The sequence below is a fragment of the Corella eumyota genome, chromosome 3 (assembly GCF_963082875.1).
Source record: "Corella eumyota chromosome 3, kaCorEumy4.1, whole genome shotgun sequence".
Lineage (NCBI taxonomy): Eukaryota > Metazoa > Chordata > Ascidiacea > Phlebobranchia > Corellidae > Corella > Corella eumyota.
Window position 1 is genome coordinate 20,118,389 of NC_137492.1, and position 21,117 is coordinate 20,139,505.

At 33.1% G+C, this 21,117-nt stretch overlaps 4 protein-coding genes across 4 annotated transcripts; 1 reads left to right on the forward strand and 3 right to left on the reverse strand.

Moving 5' to 3' along the window:
- Positions 1-183: 183 nt before the first annotated feature.
- LOC145744737 (cytochrome P450 26A1-like) lies at positions 184-5,065 on the reverse strand. The gene is made up of 7 exons (XM_082562671.1): positions 4,741-5,065; positions 3,595-3,718; positions 2,451-2,632; positions 2,116-2,307; positions 1,457-1,717; positions 1,039-1,221; positions 184-966 (listed from the first exon to the last, which is right to left on the reverse strand). The coding sequence occupies exons 1-7, from the start codon at positions 5,056-5,058 to the stop codon at positions 391-393; spliced, it is 1,836 nt and encodes a 611-aa protein (XP_082418797.1). The 5' UTR covers positions 5,059-5,065; the 3' UTR covers positions 184-390.
- LOC145744738 (prostaglandin E synthase 2-like) lies at positions 2,071-13,848 on the forward strand. Its single transcript, XM_082562672.1, has 8 exons — positions 2,071-2,152; positions 6,922-7,485; positions 9,885-10,125; positions 10,581-10,781; positions 11,151-11,368; positions 11,739-11,942; positions 12,578-12,695; positions 13,074-13,848. Exons 3-8 carry the CDS (start codon positions 9,895-9,897, stop codon positions 13,206-13,208), a joined length of 1,107 nt encoding a protein of 368 aa, XP_082418798.1. The 5' UTR covers positions 2,071-2,152; positions 6,922-7,485; positions 9,885-9,894; the 3' UTR covers positions 13,209-13,848.
- On the reverse strand, positions 5,853-8,999 carry LOC145744740 (sideroflexin-1-like). The gene is made up of 11 exons (XM_082562673.1): positions 8,781-8,999; positions 8,261-8,333; positions 7,968-8,141; positions 7,708-7,806; positions 7,403-7,478; positions 7,203-7,288; positions 6,981-7,108; positions 6,767-6,816; positions 6,620-6,669; positions 6,496-6,543; positions 5,853-6,260 (listed from the first exon to the last, which is right to left on the reverse strand). The coding sequence occupies exons 1-11, from the start codon at positions 8,884-8,886 to the stop codon at positions 6,164-6,166; spliced, it is 987 nt and encodes a 328-aa protein (XP_082418799.1). The 5' UTR covers positions 8,887-8,999; the 3' UTR covers positions 5,853-6,163.
- Positions 12,439-15,400, reverse strand: LOC145744741 (ribose-5-phosphate isomerase-like). Its single transcript, XM_082562674.1, has 7 exons — positions 15,263-15,400; positions 14,672-14,732; positions 14,402-14,582; positions 14,155-14,223; positions 13,923-14,064; positions 13,761-13,860; positions 12,439-13,496 (listed from the first exon to the last, which is right to left on the reverse strand). Exons 1-7 carry the CDS (start codon positions 15,389-15,391, stop codon positions 13,408-13,410), a joined length of 771 nt encoding a protein of 256 aa, XP_082418800.1. The 5' UTR covers positions 15,392-15,400; the 3' UTR covers positions 12,439-13,407.
- Between the last annotated feature and the right edge of the window lie 5,717 nt (positions 15,401-21,117).

Here is a 21,117-nt window from a genome sequence, read left to right on the forward strand (position 1 = left end):
TGACCTCTGTGCTACTTTAAAACTTTTGTTTGTCTCATCAGGTTCTATGTTCTAATACTAGAGTTTTGACAATTGCTTTATTGTTCAGCCTCTCTCTATATATAATGAGAGATCATGTAACATCTCTGTTGCTTTGCTATTGTTTTAATTTCATTCCCTTTACAAAAAGAATCAAACTTTACAGTTTTAAACAAAGATTTATTTCGCGATTTATTTTAGGAATAGTATTTAACAGTTATTTTTGTATCCAATTAATAATTAATACTCATGTTAACTTATTTTTACTATTTTGATATTTATTTTAAATCAGTCAAACAAAAACATAGGTTTAAAATCTGTCACCACAATACCATATTTTAACATCCTTAAGATGGCAGTAGCAAGCCATATTTAGGAACTTGTGTTCAGATTAAATGGTTTAAGTTTAACTTTCACATTTCTGTGAGGTTTTGTCATTGGAATCTCCACAAATTGACATTTACTCATAAGTTCAATGTTGCTTGTTTTAACAAGTTGAAAAGCAAGACATCTGAGGAATAATAAGCCGTAGTTTTGGCCTGCACACATTCTATTTCCCTTTCCAAATGGGATAAAATTATAAGGGTCTGCTGTGTTGTGGCAAATATGATTTTTTGTTTTATTAATATTTTTAAGAGATTTTTTGGCCTTATGTGTAGGGCATAATATGTCCCCATTTGTAGTAGGACACTTTGTGTCACATGTCACATTGTTGTGGCACATTCTGGCACCGTTTCTTGTGACATGACCTTTACTGTTATCACTTATACAACTTGTTTCATTAGCACCAGGGTCCAACCCTGTGGTCTGGTTACACTTTGCACAGTTGAAGTAAATATCGGGATCAAACTGACACACAGGACCATCCTGGAGGACGTTGCCAGATATTTCTTCATGTGTCATTCTTATACTGTACACTACTTGCCAACCTCTTGGAATTTGGAAACCCTGAAACAGTGGTGGTGGTCGTTATCGATTGTTTATTAAAAAATTAAAGAAATTGCATTTTTGGGTACTTACCCCAAGTTGAAATGTCTTGAGAGCTACCCTAATAGCCCCAGGAATTGTTGGGGTCACCCTTAAAGTTTCCTTGACAACAGCATCGAGTAGGGGCAGGGTTTCAAGCTTGTGGCAATCAATATCATGCAAGGGGATTTCCCATAATCCTTGTTGAATAATTTCTTCTCGTAAACGCTCGACAATCTGAAAAGTTTATTCAAATTTTGATTGTTATATTCAGGCAAATAAGATCCAAATTGTTAGTTTAAACAATACATCTTTCTCCCTAGGGAAAGTAATTTGTATTAAAACAAGTAGAGTAGTCAGTGAAAAATACAAACTTTTTTTTGTGTGGGGATCTTAAAAAATGGTACCATTGTTATTTCTGTTACAATTCTTATTAAAAGTCAAAAAAAAATATTTTATTTGGTGCTTAAACCTTTGGTCTTTGACTTAAGTGAACGATCATCAGAGCACTCGAGCATTGAAGACTTTGAGTTCCGGCAAAAATAAACTCAAGTGACAAGTTTTGGAGGTTTTTGAGCGAAATGTTTGAGTTCGATTCCAGTCTTGAGAGTTTGATGATATTCACGAGGACACTCTCGCTTTCTTCTTTCATCAAATCCTCGTCGTTGCTGCTAAGTTTGCTCCTCAGGTTCGATTCCAGCTGACGGAAGATGAATTCTCTCGCTTGCAAACCCTTAAAAAAACATTTTTGCTAATTTTTTTTTAAGTATTTTGATTTTTAGTTAAAAGTTTTTGTTTATCTTGTATATGTTTAAAAAATCAGCATTTTTTGTTGTAGTTTGTTATTGTTTATTTTTCTGTTGTTGTTATTATTGTAACTAGTTGCAATTTTTATTGTCATAGTCGCAACTCTTAATTCACATTTCTTGCGATAATTCACCTGCGCACCACTTTGTTTTTGTTTTATTTATTTTGTAGGATCAAAAATTGGGCATATATTGCCCACTAAGCTCCATTATATATGGATTGAAATATTTAAAACTGCTTTTTAGGACAATAAAAAATAATATTTTCTTGTTTTCATTTAGATGTTAGGATTTTAATTGTAAAAAGATTGAACAAAGAATTTACTTTTCTGAAAGTTGATCCTGGAAAGTCGAGAGGCAAGGTAAGGATGCTGTTTATAATATTATCAGCTGCGTTGATGTAGAGTTGGAGGTCCGGATCGTTTGATTTGATCCCGAGGAGGACGGTCATCATCGTTTGTGAGACCATTTGTTTGCATGCCTCCAGTACCGACATGGTTTGGCACTTCTGCCATGTCTAAAAGCAGTTACAACCTTTGTTTAGAGAAGCTTTTTAAAGTGTTTAAATCTGGTTTTTAAAATAAGCTCCGAAAATCTTAAAAACTTATTTTTAGAACTTAAATTTGATAAATTAATTTTTTTTCACCCCACTAAATTAACCTTTAAATGTTCAATGACCCCTGCTTTAATCACTGGAGCATAAAGCCCCATATATTTGGGGCTAAAAGCTTTAAGTGCGAGTTTCTTAATGGTCTGGTGAGTTTGTTGGTTGCCGTTGACGATTCCGTCGGTTCCCAATATTCTTCTGGTTGTTGAGGGCCACTGAGTACGCACAAGTTTACCTGGGTTGGAAACTTAGTTAAAATTTATGTTGGTTTAAAATAAGTTTATATTTGTAAGTTGGAATGTAATTCTTATATTGAGTTAACTAGTTAGAGGGTTGCCTGGGGGCTGCGTTTAACATATTTTGTTGACTAAATTTAAACCATCAACTAATATTATTTGCCCTAGGTGGTTTACCTGCGCAAACAGCAGTTTTTTATTTGAATGCTTGAAAATTGGACACACATATATATAAGCTTTATTATGCATGGATTTATGTTTAAACTCAAGTTGTTAATTTTAAAATATTGTTCGAAATGGTGTTTTTTCATTTCCAAAATTTAGATAGATTTCTAAAAATGCTCGGCAGCAAATTTGTTGCCTACTCAATCTATTGCATTTTGTTAACATGGGTCTATAAATATTTGTTTAGTTTATTTGGAGATTGTTTAAAATTTAATAAAAATTGGAATTGTTTAAAAATTTAGTTCAGGTATGGAAGTTAGTTTTTTATTTTTATGAATTGATTTATAGACATTGTATTTAGGGTTGTTAAATAAATGTCTGGGTTTTTTATTTTGTTTACTCGGCAAATTTGTTTAACTTTATGAATTATTTCAACAAATATTAACTTTTATTAATAGGTTGTTTTAGGGTTTCTACGTCAATTTTTGGAAATGTTGTTTCATATTTTAAAACTTTAAAAGAAAATAAAATGAAATGTTAATCTTGCAGCTGCGTTAAAACATTCGAATTCCATGTTCTTCGAATATTATGCAACAAATAAGAACTATGACGTCACTAACCCCAAACAAGATTAAAATCAAGGGAAAAACACGAGTCTCGCGCGTCTTTGTTACGTAACAATGCCAAAATTTCGCGAAATGAACGACTTTGTATTAACTTTATTACGTCACAATAATATTTGTTTAATTAAATTTGACACTTGATTACGTCACACGATATTAGTGACGTCACTCACCTTCTCCGAGTAGAATCTTTCTGACGTTCTCTCCTCCGATGACGACAATAGTGGGACTTCCCCAAATGTGAGTCCGATAAATCTTCCCAAATTCTTTCCTCCGTCGTCGTTGGTAACTCGAACCCTGTTTGTAAAGTATCGGGTTTAATTCCCGGTGCAAGCATGTGGAATTATGAAAAACCACAGAAACGGACTTTTGAGGTTCTAGGTTTGGTTCCCGCTACAAGCAGTGATAAACCGAACATCCAGAGTTAGATTCTCACTGCTGACATGTTTTGTCGGAGCGTCACTTGTATCATAAGTTGTGACCCGAATACGTTAAAGTTTGATTTGTCGTTTGATTCCGAGTTTCGATAATTTAGAATTATTCGGGAATGGAAAAACAAATATTTTGAAAGTTTTGTTAAAAATCAAAACTTTATTTTTATTCAATCGCAAAGTTTCGTTCCCGGTTTGAAATATTTCAGAAATATCGAAACTTTTTTTATTTTTATAAGGTCTGCGGTAACATATTCAGACGATGACGTCACTATTCTATTTTATTAAAAAAATAAGAATTAAAGATTTCTAAAAATGAAGTTTCCCGAATTCAATTTTTTTTTTTAAATGTGACGTCACAATGTCGACGTTCTTTGCGCCCCCACACCGCGTCTAATGTTTGTTCTTCAATACTGGATTTAAACAAACTTACATTGTTACGTCACAGTCTGATAAGAATTCCAGAACGATATTGTGGCGACGGTTTTATATCAAAACTTACGATATGCGAAACTTTTACAACCAGTGACGTCATTTTTCGCGGCGTCTCGCGGGATATCAATTGTTACGTTTATGTTTTAACAAAATATTCAACTACAAACTTTAAATATTTGTTTAAATTATTATCGACCGAATTACACAAAATTCATTGACGACTTTAACAACTTTTGCCAACGATCCACATGCCAGCATTTAAACCGAAAGGTTTCGGGTTCGAGTCGCACCAATACCCCACTGTTCACCCTTTAACCCAGTGTTTACAGGTAGCTCAAACACGTCACAATAGCACACCCCTACCCAATAAATATAAAACCTAAAACCTTAAGGCTGATATAGAAGCTGCGAAGAAGCAGACCACGTTATGACATCACAATAAACAAAACTTACCAGCACTAGGATGTGAAACATTTCTCCGACGAGGGGAAACCCCATCCTGCCCCCCGGAAGAGGAAACTCGGAGGAGAAGTCCTGGAGGAGGAGAATCCGTCTCTCCCATAACCAACAACTCAACCTCAGCAACAAATACGGAACTAGAACGTACGTCATCACCCATGACGTCACTCTGTACGCTATCTCGTGCGTGATGACGTCATATACAAGTGACGTCACGCATTGTATGTTGGTTTTGTTTTTAATCCAAAATCTTAAGTTTTCCTCGACTTCGATTGTCGTGTTACCGAGACTAAAATCCAACTGTGACGTCATATTTACTGTTACGTAACAAACAAAAAAATGAATCGTCGAGCGATTGTGTCGAGTTTTATACTTCCGCCTTCTTCTTTGCCCCCTTCTTTCTACTTTCTCGCGTTCTTCGTTGTGACGTCACAAAGTTATGTATATTACATTTTTTCACCTTTGTTCCAATTATCACGTCATAAGAGATTCCTTTAAAGAATAATTGAAAATATCCAACAGATATTGATCACGTGCTAATTGTGACGTAGTTGGAGATTTTATTGTGACGTCATACCAATAATTAACAAACGATGTTGTGACGTCATACCAATAATTAACAAACGATGTTGTGACGTCATACCAATAATTACCAAACGATGTTGTGACGTCATACCAATAATTAAAAAACGGTTTTATGACGTCATTTTTATTTACGAAATTTTTTTTGCCAAATTTAGTTTAAATTTGCGATAAATAAAAAAAAATTGCAAAAAATTCTCAAAAATCCAAACCGAAAGTGAACGGGATTGAGTAAACAAAAGTTTCGAATATTTGATTGATCACAAACTTCTCATTGTTCCCACAATCGACTCTATGACGTCATCATCGATCCATTATTGGGCGGATACAAATTTGACATTTTTATCAGGTTTTGTCGCCCGATTTCCCTTTGATTTATCCTCGATGTGTAAATACTTCAAATTTTCAATTTTTTTTAAGTTTAACCCAGTTTCAAGTTTAAAATGATTAATCTCACTCTAGACTGTTTGTTTATTAATCTCTTGTTTAGTTTGAGGCTCGAGAAATTACTACAAATAATTTTAATTAGTTTATTTTATAAATAATTAGGTAAAAACACAATTAATTTTGTAAATTAATTATTTAAACACGATTTTCAAGTTAATAGTTGACCACGTGATAAGTGACGTAATAATTGGTACCATTACAAAAAGTCACGTGGTTAAGGCATGCATAATTACGTCATAATTGTTACTATGACACCTTATTAATATGACGTTAACAAAAAAGTTATATGATCCTAAATGACAGTGAATAACAAAAATGTTTATTAAAAACTAAGGTAAGAATGACGTCATAATGTCTTGTGTGTGACGTAGGCATCTCAATATGCGGATCATAATCCTTTGTTGAAATAAATGATTGTGATGTCATCCCCTTTGTTTTTGATTGTTTCTTGAAGTTCGGGTTCAAGTTTCGACACCGACATTGAACTAAACAAAATTTGAATCGTTAGTTTCCGGTTTGAATCCTGGCAAGGGCAAGTGCTTCTTGTACAAGGTTTTAATATACTCTAGGTTTAGACTCCACTGAGATCTTGGGTTTAATTCCCACTGATGTCCTGGGTTTAATTTCCACTAAAGGGGTTGGGTTTAATTCCCACTGTAACCTAGTTCTAGCATGCGGTATTTAGCTTTAAATAATTAAAAAACTTTTACAACAATTTACCTTTGTTGAGGGAACAAAGCACAACATAATGGGGTGGCAAACGACAAACTAAAAACAAGAAAAGTTTGTATTTAAACCTTAGAATTAGTGATTTTAGAATATGTTTAAATAAATATATATTTACCATAGTCCAACCAAACCAATTTGAATTGGGGCGTTCATGTACGGATATTTCTGAAAAAAAAAAGTCATTAGACCATCAAAGAATAATATTTTAACCCCCTTTATTACCATGCAACTAATTTAGTTCGTTGAATTGTTAAATTCTTACTTTTAAGAAAGATCCTTTGACTAATTTGTTCATAATCACTGGAGCTATTGCTATAAATAAAACATTATTGTTTTTAATTAAAACCAGAATAGTATTGGGTTATTTAACAGTACGGTAAATTATGTATTAAAAAATGAAATTCTATTATTTTTTAGGCCATCATGCATTTGACAACATGAGAAAAGGTTGACCTTCAACCAAGGTCAAAACTTACACATAGCAGACAGGGCCATCCCAATCCTTGACATTGTAACTTGAAAGATCGCCTTCCTTGCAGCTTTCTTGGATTCTCCAACTCTCTCCCCAGTGCTGGTTGTAACCGTTATCCCATCTGTTAACTCACTGTAACATAAGCAGAGATTTAGGGTTCGATTTCTACTGAGAGACATTAGTTAAAAAAATATAAACACAATGGTTGTGACATCACAATACCCACCTTGACCTCATAAGAGGAATGTTAACACAGTTAGCAGAAGCCACTGCTGCAAATGGAACAAATCTGCCAACTAGTGACGGAAGTTTCTGTAAAAAAAAAGACTTAGCTAAATAAAATGTTCAGGTAAGTATGTAAAATCAACCGAAGGTTATGGTCAGAATTGGTTTTTCTCATATTGAGGATAAATCTTGTTTGGTTACCTTGGCGATGGAGTTAAGATATATCGCTGTCCCGACTGCTCCTGAAGTGGCACAAATATATGAAGTGAACAATCGACTAAAAAGTAATGTTTATTGTTATTAACGTAATAAATGGTTTCTTAAATTTAATTATTTGTCCTCAATTTACCATAAAATGTAACAGTTTAACATAGTATGGTGTGTATAAAGGTATAAATAGTACTTACATATTTAATACGTGCCTTAAGACTTATTTAATAGTTATGGATTGGTTTAAAAGTTGTTAAATTTTTGTTGTTAGTTGTTAAACTCGAATGTTGACTCACGGTTTTGAAATGTCAGCATCTCCGCTCCTGTTTGTGTAGTTGACTGTTGCGTTAAAAGTTTGGTTCAACCACTGCCATAATATTACTTGGGGGGTGGTTCTGTAACAATTATAAATGACATTTTGTTGGGTTATAGTTTAAAAAATAAATAAAAAACAAATAACAGGGCCAATGGTGATTTTCTTCTACATTTACAAACTTTTAAATTTTTATTGATATAAGAAATAAATAAAAGAATTTATTTTTTATCCATTACTTACTTATAGAAAGTGAGCATACAACCAGTAATTGTCATATTCATCGGAACCTGGGCTGACATTCGGCCTGGGAGCAACATTTTCTCTTTTGTGTCCGGATGGAAAGCACTGTCATATCGATATTTTGCTTTCCATATCTCATCCTCGGTGGTGTTCGGGGGAACAGAGTTGCCATTTCTAAATAATTACAGGGTTGCCATAAGTTAAATCTTATAAAAAACTTCTACTTTTGTAAGTTGTTTTAAAGACACATGTGAATAGTTAATTTTTGCTGACACGTTGAATAGTTGACTCACTTCACAGCCATGACCAAAGCTTTTGCTTCGTCCAATTGTTTGTTGGTCAACAAAACATTTAGTGGATTTGTCACTAAAACAAAAAGTGTTTGAAATTAAAAATTAGGACAAACTATAGTTTAAATCAACAGCTATTTAGTATATGATGTGAGCTACCAACACTTTATTTTAAATGCCAAAACTGGCAGGGTGATATAGTAGTAAGAACACTTGCTACACCACACATGAGGTCGTGAGTTCAATCCCCACTGACTGACTGATCTCATGCTGTAGCGCCCTTGAGTAATACGTTATAAACGGTATAAACCCCTGCTAAGCCAGCACTTAATCAGCAGCATAATTACTGGGCAATTATAATCTATAATATCCCTAACTGCCACAGGCAACTCGAGACTGGGTCGGGGTAACAGTTGTTACTCTATGTTTAGGTCGCGCATTCGACTTTCCCACATCGAAGATAAAGATATATACAATAAAAATATTAAAAGTTTAAACTATTGAAAAATGTTACTCTACAAACCAGTAAAAAAATGTTTCGCCCTCCCAGAGTAAGTTTCCTGGCTCCATCTTGGTTTGCTTAAATCCAGATGCGAAAATAAATTCGTGTTAACTTTGCTTAAATCCATTTTACGTAAACTATTTAAAAAAAGAGTTTTAGATTATTTTAAACCTGTTTAAATGATTAATAACTTTAGTAACAGTTAGGCAGTCATTAAACTTAGTTATAATGTTAACGTTCACCTGTGTATACATTATAAAACTTAACAACAACTTATATTTAAATTAGTTTTATAGAATCTTCCGTTTATTATTGTTTACTTTTTCTTACAATCGGCCAAGCTTGAAAGTCATGAAATTGACCAATTAAAACGATTAAAACGAAGGCGTGGCTGAATATTAATTGCTAATTGAACTATTTATATTAAAATGCTTTCACCAAAAGTTTATATTAAAAATATTCGACATTTTTTTTATTAGAAAATCTTGTTTTAACACTATGTAATATTAAAATCAAAAATTTAATCTTTGGAGTTTATCCTCGATATCCTCTTTTGTATGACGTTAAAGTAAAGTCGCTCATGCGTTTTTTCGACTTTTTCTCAGTATGTGTAGAATGTTTTTAAGGATAAACTTGTTTTTAAATTTGTTGATAGTTTTTTGTGTAATTTATAAATATAACGATTTTAAACTAAATTTAAACAAAAGGACGTTTTCCGTTAAATACGAAGGTTGTATTTAGCGTTTTAATATCAATTAATTGTATAAGTAGCTGCAAAAGTCATTAGTCATTAAACAAGCTAATTACCATTAAAGAAACTAACAAAACATGTAAAAATACTTAAATGTTACATTAAGAAAAAAAATCCTGTGTATTTTCAACCCAATTGCCAATTTGCGAGACATTAAGTTCTTAAATGTTAAGGTTCTGAGTTTAATTGTAAATGGGTTATTGTTGTTGTTTTGTGGTATCCCAATAAAGTGTAAATTGTTCTAAATTCCTTAATCTGCCACATCTTGAGACTTGTACAATTAAGTTTGCTTTGTAATTAGTTTATTAGGTTAACCTTTTTACTTTATGAACATAGTTAAATCAAAATTTATACTAAAATATATTTTTTTAAAGTTAAATAAAGATGTCGATAGTTTGTTCAATTTGGAGACGAGGTTTTCAAACCTCGAAACAATCAAGAAATATTATAAGATCTTTATGTGGAAGCAGTGTAATTAAAACGAACAATTCCGATAATAAATTAAAATATTTGATGATTGGGGCTGGGTTAATTGGGGTCACTGGAGCATATTATTTAAAAAAGAATAACATTTTTTGTCATCACCACGAAGATGAAAGTGAAATAAATGATTATGTGAGTTTTTAATTCTTTGTAAATTTGTATCAGTTGAATCTCATAATGTTCTTGGGTTTATTGAAATGCGAAATCAATGAGAAATTTTTTTACTATGTATATAACAAAAAGTCCTAAACATTTAAACAAACACTTGAATTTACTACATAAGGTCCTGGGTTTGATTCTTACTGCTCTCATGCTGTAACGCCCTTGAGTAGGGAGCTATAAACGGTATGAACTCCTGCTGAGTCAGCACTTAATTAGTAGCTTAATTACTGGGCAATTATAATCTATAATATCCCAAACTGCCACATGCAACTCGAGACTTGGATGGGGTAACTGATGATACTTTTATTTTAGGTCATGAAGTCGACCTTCTAAAATAAAATAAATATAATAAAATGTAAAAAAAAAAAGTTTTTTTTGAAAAATTTTGTACTTAGTAACAAATATCTCATTCTTTTAAATTTTAGAGCAAGATATGGAAAGGATTTAACATAAAGTTATATCAATACCAAACTTGCCCGTTTTGTAGCAAAACTCGATCCTTCCTTCTTGCCCACAACATTCCATTCGAAAACATTGAAGTTCATCCGATATTTAAGAAAGAAATTAAGTTTTCAAAATACAAGAAAGTCCCGATTGTAACAATTGAAAAAGATGGAGTGGAAGAGGTAGGTGCTTAAATAAAAAAATTTATTTATCCTTGATGTGGGAAGGTCGATTGCACAACCTAAACATAGAGTAACAACAGTGTTGCAACCCAGTCTCAAGTTGTCTGTGCCAGTTTGGGATATTATTTAGATTATAATTGCTTTATAATTAAGCTGCTAATTTTGGCACAGTAAGAGTTCATACTGTTTATAACATCTTACTTAAGGGTGTTTTAGCATAAAAGCAGAGGGGATTAAGCTTGGGAACTCATGTAGTAAAACCAAGTGCACTACACCACACTGCCAGTTGTTTTGTCATTTCAATTAATTTTTTAAATAAATTAAATTTGTTTTAAAGTTTTAAATTAGTTTTACCATTTATTTTTCCAGCAATTAAATGATTCCTCTCTTATCATCAGTGTTCTAAAAAGTTACATCTTAAACGAAAGTCAACTTCCAATCAGCGAGATCTTAAAATTCTACCCAATCACGAAACAGTTTGATCCAGTTGAGGATAAATCAAAAAAAGTGATTCTAAATCGCCACTGGGTGGCAGGCAAGATACAAACGGAAGTTGAGGTTGCTTCAGTTGAGGAAGATAGTAGAAGGTAGAAGGTTTTATTTTTGTTGTTTTTAAATTTTTGGTTAAGCATATTTTTGTATTAGACACTGTACCCACATGGTGTAGTTGTTATAATACTTGGCTTTACTACATAAGGTCCTTATTTTAATTCCTATGAACACCCTTAATTAAGAAGCTCTAAATGGTACAACCTTCTGCTGACCCTAAAATTGACAAATTAATTATCGGGCAAATATAATCAATATTATCCCAAACTTCTAAAGTTAATTTAAGACTAGGTTGGAGTAACTAATGTTACTCTTTGTTTGGGTCGTGAAATTTACCTTTCCACATCGAGGATAAATTAATAAGAAAAGAATATTTATCGCCATAATAATATTTTAATTGATTTTCAGTGAGGAGGCAAAGTGGAGAGAATGGACTGATGATCATCTCGTTCATTTAATTTCACCGAATGTTTACAGAACTTTGGGGGAAGCCCTGCAAGCGTTTGACCTCCACGTGAAACAAGGTCGTTTCAACAAAACCTGGGAGGGGGTCGTGGCCAAATATGGGGGAGGAATTATTATGTGGGCTATCAGTAAAAAGCTTAAGAAAAAGTAAGTAAAAAATTATAAAGATTTTAATTGAAAACAAAATTTAATAATTAAAAATAACAATATTCTTATTAAAAAAATGAATTAGTTTTTTTTGTATATATCTTTATCCTTGATGTGGAAAGGTCGAATGCGCGACCTAAACATAGAGTAACATCAGTACCCTGACCCAGTCTCTAGTTGCCTGTGGCAGTTTGAGATATTATAGATTATAATTGCCTGATAATTATGCTGCTGATTAGGTGCTGGCTCAGCAGGAGTTTATACCGTTTATAGTGCCGTACTCAAGGGTGTTACACCATGAAACCAATTATTAATATATTTTTATGTGAATTTATTTATAAAATGTTATAGCCTAATAGATTAACCTAATTTCATAATTAAATTTTATTTACCTGTTTATAAAATTTACACTATTTGGCCTTCGAAACTTTTTGTACACCTTTAAAAAACAGCATTATAAGTTTAATATTAAATATCCACAAATGAAATAGTTTTGTGTATTTGCATAAACTTGTTCTGCATAGCTACAACACATGTACAGTTGTTTCTTGGGTAATTTGTTTATGTGGTTAGAATAAAAAAGCAGTGATTAATTTAATTAAACATTCAGCAAATTATAATTTTAATTAAAACAGATATAAGTTGAACGAAAATGTCCGAGTTGATTTATATCGAGCTTGTAACGCTTGGACGGATGCAATCGGGGATAAACGAAAATTTATGGGAGGGGAGAAACCGAACCTCGCTGATATTGTAAGTATTCATCCCCAGTGTAAGTAGATCCATAAGTACAGGTATTAATAATGTTATAAAATTAATCAATTTAATTGATTTTACATTGAACCCTTGTATGAAGTGATAAAGGTAAACATATAACGAAACAAACAGTATTATGACATCATGCAAGCAGTCATATGACATACAAACAGTATTATAACATCATACAAATAGTATTATGACATCATACAAACAGTATTATGACATAAGGGCCACACTTTAGAACTAGAACTAATATAAGATTAATAGTTTATGATGAAAACCTGTGAATTTTAAATGATTTAAACATAAAACAGGCAGTGGAACATGAACATTAAGCTGCAACATTCTTAAACTAAACTGTTATATTTTTAGTCAGTATTTGGGGTTGTATCGGTTATGGAAGACTTGGATGTTTGGGAAGATTTAATAACACATACAAAGATTAAGAAATGGTATCAACACACCAAGAAAGCAATTAATAATCACGCTCTGATGGATGAAAGTTAATCCAGAAGAAGAAATAGTAACTTTGCTTATTTAAAAAAAAGGGACAGAAGTAGTTACAAATTAAAACAAATTTTACCCTTCTTTAGGATTTAAACATTGTGTGGTAATAATACAAACGTACTGCTAGTTAGATTATGATTGTACCCAATTAAATTTAAACACAGGTTATAAAGTGATGAATGATTGTGAAATCCAATTCTTATCGAACTCTTTTTTTAACCGTTCCATCTTGAAGTCCAAACAGAACGGCTTCAGCCATTTCAACAAATAAACCCGTCTCTATAACTCCTGTAATTAAGAAAGGATTAAAATTCCTTCAACATCATGGTTTGAACAACACTTCGTTGGGGTTTCGGTTACAAAACTTTTAATTACTTGTGTTTAATTTTAGAATAGAAAAACGGACAATTTTTTTTTGCCATTTTTAAATCTTGTGAAAAACCATGAAAATATGGTTTGTTGGTTGATGTTAAAGTTCAATAATTAGAATTATAATGGTTCAGTTTTTGTTAGTGATAAATGAACTCCCTCAATAAAATATTAAATTTTTACCTGGAGTGAGTTTAATAAACTCGTGAACCTGTTTCCAATCATGAACCTGATCAAACTTCCAATCGAGGATAAAGTTGCCGTTGTCTGTGACCACCGGACCCTAAATTAAAATAACAACAATTTTATAAACTATTCTCACAACTGTTGGAAAGTTTTCCTTACAGCTTTGTTTACAGCCATCCTCAACTCAGCTTTGCCGCCAAACTTTTTCTCAATCAGATTCTGAACGGGAACATAACAGAGGGGAAGCACCTCGACGGGAATTCCCTTTTTGTATTGTTCACCCAACTCCAGTGAATCTTTTCTAAGAGTTTGAAAATGTTAATTTTAAAGTACTAACAAATAAGATATTGTTTTGTTATAACATTTGGTCGCCAACTTATGGGATACTTACCTGTAATCTGCGATGACAATGAAAGTTTTGGCAGCAGCTGCCACAATCTTTTCTTGGGTTAAACAACCTCTAAAAAAAATGTATTTTTGGTCAACATTTAAAGTGCGTTTACCAGAAAATAGGGGTTCGGGGTAGAAGAAGGTTAATAAAATTCTGGCCCAATGGTGATGGTTTTTAGTAATTTAAAAATATGACTAAGAAAAAAATAGTAAATAAAAGCACAGCATAAAATTTAATTTCCACCCACCCTCCTCCCTTAATGAGGACAAAGTTTTTATCGACCTCATCAGCTCCATCAATGGCGACATCAAGTGTTGGGTTAACATCGAGGTTGCTTAGCAACAGATTGTGGGCGAGGATAAGTTGTTTGGCTTGAAACGAGGTTGGAATGCAAGCCAACTTTAAGTTTTCCTCTTTTACTCGTTCACCTTTGAAAAATATTGATTTACTTTTGAAACGGGGTAAATTTCTTATATTTTTTGGGTTAATATATTTATGAAAGTTTATTTATTTTTACCGATTCTTTCCACAGCGTATTTAATTGTTGAACCACTTCCAATTCCAACAGCTTGGTTGTCCTGAGAAGTCAAAAGTTGAATTTAATTGGGAGCATGATTTCGTGGTTAAATTAAAAGCTTGGTGTAGTGGTAAGAACACTTGCTGCACTTCATGATGTCGTGGGTTTATTCACCACTGATCTCATGCTGTAGAGCCCTTGAGTAAGGCGCTATAAACGGTACAAACTCCTGCCTAGCCAACACTTAATTAGCAGCATTATTATCGGGCAATTATAATCTATAATATCCCAAACTGCCAAAGGCAACTTGAGACTGGGTCGAAGTAACCGATGTTACTCTATGTTTAAGTCGTGCATTCGACTTTCCCACATCAACGATAAAGATATATACAAAAAAAGATTGGGTTGGTGTAACAAATGTTACTCTATGTTTTAGTGGTAAGATCAAGAAATGGTATCTACGTCATCCTTCCCAAATTGAGGATAAATTAATAAAAAAAAAAAACTTCAACGGCACCCTGTTGTTGAGGATAAAGCTTAAGCCTTACCTTTATTTTACTTTAGAAAAAATTAGAAATAAGAAAAGTTTACCTTTATGTATTGATCCACTGCCGACCTTGCAGCTTGTTTCTTCGCAGATTCCATTAAATTTAAACTTTCTTGTGATGTCATAGTTCGAGATAAAAAAGTTTTGAAACTTCGCGAAAGTTGGACAATCATTAAAAACCTAAATCTAAAAATAAATTAAATTTAAAAGGTTTTGCAGAACCAATAACAGTTGTTGAAATGTTAAACGTACTTAATGCAAATTATAAATAACTTTTATATAAGTTTTACCCAATATGGAATAAACGTAAACAATAACAAAATGATTTTACAGATCACGTGATCCAAGTGTTGCCGATTATAATAAATTATTAGGTAATTGTAATCGTAGTTTAAAAAATTTGAAATTTAATAAATCAACGTTATCTTATATGTTTATTGTTCAAACAAAACGGAAATTGTGATATTATAAAATACTTCTTAAAATGGATAATTGTGGTGCGCAATATTTCGTATTTGGACCTTTTTACGCCAGCAAATTTTTACAGCAATAATTTTAGCAGTAAGAAAACGGTACCTATAAACTATACAGGATCCAATGGATCGAATGGATCGAATGGATCCGATGGATCCGATGGATCGAATGGATCGAATGGATCGAATGGATCGAATGGATCGAATGGATCGAATGGATCGAATGGATCGAATGGATCGAATGGATCGAATGGATCGAATGGATCGAATGGATCGAATGGATCGAATGGATCGAATGGATCGAATGGATCGAATGGATCGAATGGATCGAATGGATCGAATGGATCGCATGCATTATGCTTATTCTGAATGGGTGAGGGTCGGGGTTAGGGTTTAATTTATGCAATATTTTTTTCCATTCTATTCATTCGGTCCATTCGATCCATTTCATCCAATCGGTCCATTCGGTCCTGTATAGTTTATAGGTACCCGTAAGAAAACAGCAGTAGTTTCAGCAGTGAGAAAACAGCAGTAAAAAACAGTAGTAGTTTCAGCAGTAAGAAAACAGCAGTAAAAAACAGTAGTAGTTTCAGCAGTAAGAAAACAGCAGTAGTTTCAGCAGTAAGAAAACAGCAGTAGTTTCAGCAGTAAGAAAACAGCAATTATTTCAGCAGTAAGAAAACAGCAGTAGTTTCAGCAGTAAGAAAACAGTAGTAGTTTCAGCAGTAAGAAAACAGCAGTAGTTTCAGCAGTAAGAAAACAGCAATTATTTCAGCAGTAAGAAAACAGCAATTATTTCAGCAGTAAGAAAACAGCAGTTGTTTTAGCAGTAAGAAAACAGCAGTAGTTTCAGCAGTAAGAAAACAGCAGTTGTTTTAGCAGTAAGAAAACAGCAGTAGTTTCAGCAGTAAGAAAACAGCAATAATTTCAGCAGTAAGAAAACAGCAATTATTTCAGCAGTAAGAAAACAGCAGTTGTTTTAGCAGTAAGAAAACAGCAGTAGTTTCAGCAGTAAGAAAACAGCAATAATTTTAGCAGTAAGAAAACAGCAATTATTTCAGCAGTAAGAAAACAGCAGTTGTTTCAGCAGTAAGAAAACAGCAATAATTTTAGCAATAAGAAAACAGCAGTTGTTTCAGCAGTAAGAAAACAGCAATAATTTCAGCAGTAAGAAAACAGCAATTATTTCAGCAGTAAGAAAACAGCAGTTGTTTTAGCAGTAAGAAAACAGCAGTAGTTTCAGCAGTAAGAAAACAGCAATAATTTTAGCAGTAAGAAAACAGCAATTATTTCAGCAGTAAGAAAACAGCAGTTGTTTCAGCAGTAAGAAAACAGCAATAATTTCAGCAATAAGAAAACAGCAGTTGTTTCAGCAGTAAGAAAACAGCAGTAGTTTCAGCAGTGAGAAAACAGCAGTAAAAAACAGTAGTAGTTTCAGCAGTAAGAAAACAGCAATTATTTCAGCAGTAAGAAAACAGCAATTATTTCAGCAGTAACAAAACAGCAATTATTTCAGCATTAAGAAAACAGCAGTAATTTCAGCAGTAAGAAAACAGCAATTATTTCAGCAGTAAGAAAACAGCAATTATTTCAGCAGTAAGAAAACAGCAATTATTTCAGCAGTAAGAAAACAGCAGTAATTTCAGCAGTAAGAAAACAGCAGTTGTTTCAGCAGTAAGAAAACAGCAGTAATTTCAGCAGTAAGAAAACAGCAATAATTTCAGCAGTAAGAAAACAGCAGTTGTTTCAGCAGTAAGAAAACAGCAATAATTTCAGCAGTAAGAAAACAGCAGTTGTTTTAGCAGTAAGAAAACAGCAGTTGTTTTAGCAGTAAGAAAACAGCAGTTGTTTCAGCAGTAAGAAAACAGCAGTAGTTTCAGCAGTGAGAAAACAGCAATAATTTCAGCAGTAAGAAAACAGCAATTATTTCAGCAGTAAGAAAACAGCAGTAGTTTCAGCAGTGAGAAAACAGCAGTAAAAAACAGTAGTAGTTTCCGCAGTAAGAAAACAGCAATAATTTCAGCAGTAAGAAAACAGCAATTATTTCAGCAGTAAGAAAATAGCAGTTGTTTCAGCAGTAAGAAAACAGCAATAATTTCAGCAGTAAGAAAACAGCAATTATTTCAGCAGTAAGAAAACAGCAGTTGTTTTAGCAGTAAGAAAACAGTAGTAGTTTCAGCAGTAAGAAAACAGCAGTAGTTTCAGCAGTAAGAAAACAGCAGTAGTTTCAGCAGTAAGAAAACAGCAATTATTTCAGCAGTAAGAAAACAGCAGTAGTTTCAGCAGTAAGAAAACAGTAGTAGTTTCAGCAGTAAGAAAACAGCAGTAGTTTCAGCAGTAAGAAAACAGCAATTATTTCAGCAGTAAGAAAACAGCAATTATTTCAGCAGTAAGAAAACAGCAGTTGTTTTAGCAGTAAGAAAACAGCAGTAGTTTCAGCAGTAAGAAAACAGCAGTTGTTTTAGCAGTAAGAAAACAGCAGTAGTTTCAGCAGTAAGAAAACAGCAATAATTTCAGCAGTAAGAAAACAGCAATTATTTCAGCAGTAAGAAAACAGCAGTTGTTTTAGCAGTAAGAAAACAGCAGTAGTTTCAGCAGTAAGAAAACAGCAATAATTTTAGCAGTAAGAAAACAGCAATTATTTCAGCAGTAAGAAAACAGCAGTTGTTTCAGCAGTAAGAAAACAGCAATAATTTTAGCAATAAGAAAACAGCAGTTGTTTCAGCAGTAAGAAAACAGCAATAATTTCAGCAGTAAGAAAACAGCAATTATTTCAGCAGTAAGAAAACAGCAGTTGTTTTAGCAGTAAGAAAACAGCAGTAGTTTCAGCAGTAAGAAAACAGCAATAATTTTAGCAGTAAGAAAACAGCAATTATTTCAGCAGTAAGAAAACAGCAGTTGTTTCAGCAGTAAGAAAACAGCAATAATTTCAGCAATAAGAAAACAGCAGTTGTTTCAGCAGTAAGAAAACAGCAGTAGTTTCAGCAGTGAGAAAACAGCAGTAAAAAACAGTAGTAGTTTCAGCAGTAAGAAAACAGCAATTATTTCAGCAGTAAGAAAACAGCAATTATTTCAGCAGTAACAAAACAGCAATTATTTCAGCATTAAGAAAACAGCAGTAATTTCAGCAGTAAGAAAACAGCAATTATTTCAGCAGTAAGAAAACAGCAATTATTTCAGCAGTAAGAAAACAGCAATTATTTCAGCAGTAAGAAAACAGCAGTAATTTCAGCAGTAAGAAAACAGCAGTTGTTTCAGCAGTAAGAAAACAGCAGTAATTTCAGCAGTAAGAAAACAGCAATAATTTCAGCAGTAAGAAAACAGCAGTTGTTTCAGCAGTAAGAAAACAGCAATAATTTCAGCAGTAAGAAAACAGCAGTTGTTTTAGCAGTAAGAAAACAGCAGTTGTTTTAGCAGTAAGAAAACAGCAGTTGTTTCAGCAGTAAGAAAACAGCAGTAGTTTCAGCAATAAGAAAACAGCAATAATTTCAGCAGTAAGAAAACAGCAGTTATTTCAGCAGTAAGAAAACAGCAGTTGTTTCAGCAGTAAGAAAACAGCAGTTGTTTTAGCAGTAAGAAAACAGCAGTAGTTTCAGCAGTGAGAAAACAGCAGTAAAAAACAGTAGTAGTTTTAGCAATAAGAAAACAGCAGTAATTTCAGCAGTAAGAAAACAGCGGTAGTTTCAGCAGTAAGAAAACAGCAGTAGTTTCAGCAGTGAGAAAACAGCAATAATTTCAGCAGTAAGAAAACAGCAATTATTTCAGCAGTAAGAAAACAGCAGTAGTTTCAGCAGTGAGAAAACAGCAGTAAAAAACAGTAGTAGTTTCCGCAGTAAGAAAACAGCAATAATTTCAGCAGTAAGAAAACAGCAATTATTTCAGCAGTAAGAAAATAGCAGTTGTTTCAGCAGTAAGAAAACAGCAGTTGTTTCAGCAGTAAGAAAACAGCAGTTGTTTCAGCAGTAAGAAAACAGCAGTTGTTTCAGCAGTAAGAAAACAGCAGTTGTTTTAGCAGTAAGAAAACAGCAGTAGTTTCAGCAGTGAGAAAACAGCAGTAAAAAACAGTAGTAGTTTTAGCAGTAAGAAAACAGCAATAATTTCAGCAGTAAGAAAACAGCAGTTATTTCAGCAGTAAGAAAACAGCAGTTGTTTCAGCAGTAAGAAAACAGCAGTTGTTTTAGCAGTAAGAAAACAGCAGTAGTTTCAGCAGTGAGAAAACAGCAGTAAAAAACAGTAGTAGTTTTAGCAGTAAGAAAACAGCAGTAATTTCAGCAGTAAGAAAACAGCAGTAGTTTCAGCAGTAAGAAAACAGCAGTAGTTTCAGCAGTAAGAAAACAGCAGTAGTTTCAGCAGTAAAAAAACAGCAGTAGTTTTAGCAGTAAGAAAACAGCAGTAATTTCAGCAGTAAGAAAACAGCAGTAGTTTCAGCAGTAAGAAAACAGCAGTAATTTCAGCAGTAAGAAAACAGCAGTTGTTTCAGCAGTAAGAAAACAGCAGTAGTTTCAGCAGTGAGAAAACGGCAGTAGTTTCAGCAGTAAGAAAACAGTAGTAATTTCAGCAGTAAGAAAACAGTAGTTGTTTCAGCAGTAAGAAAACAGTAGTAATTTCAGTAGTAAGAAAACAGTAGTTGTTTCAGCAGTAAGAAAACAGCAGTTGTTTCAGCAGTAAGAAAACAGCAGTAATTTCAGCAGTAAGAAAACAGCAGTAGTTTCAGCAGTAAGAAAACAGTAGTTATTTCAGCCGTAAGAAAACAGAAGTTGTTTCAACAGTAAGAAAACAGGAATAAAAAACAGTAGTAGTTTTAGCAGTAAGAAAACAGCAGTAGTTTTAGCAGTAAGAAAACAGCAGTAATTTCAGCAGTAAAATACACCAGTTGATTCAACAGTAAGAAAACAGCAGCTGTTTTAGCAGTAAGAAAACGGTAGTAATTCAGAAGTAAAAAAACAGCAGTTGTTTCAGCAGTAAAAAAACAGCAGTTGATTCACCAGTAAGAAAACAGCAGTAATTTCAGCAGTAAGAAGACAGCAGTAATTTCAGCAGTAAGAAAACAGCAGCTAATTCAGCAGTAAGAAAACAGCAGTAATTTCGGCAGTAAGAAAACAACAGTAAAAAAACAGCAGTTGATTCAGCAGTAAGAAAACAGCAGTAATTTCAGCAGTAAGAAAACAGCAGTTGTTTTAGCAGAAAGAAAACAGCAGTTGTTTCAGCAGTAAGAAAACAGCAGTAATTTCAGCAGTAAGAAAACAGCAGTTGTTTCAGCAGTAAGAAAACGGCAGTAATTTTAGCAGTAAGAAAACAGCAGTAATTTCAGCAGTAAGAAAACGGCAGTAATTTTAGCAGTAAGAAAACGGCAGTAATTTCAGCAGTAAGAAAACAGCAGTTGATTTAGCAGTAAGAAAATCGTCTGCAAAGACAGTAATAACCAT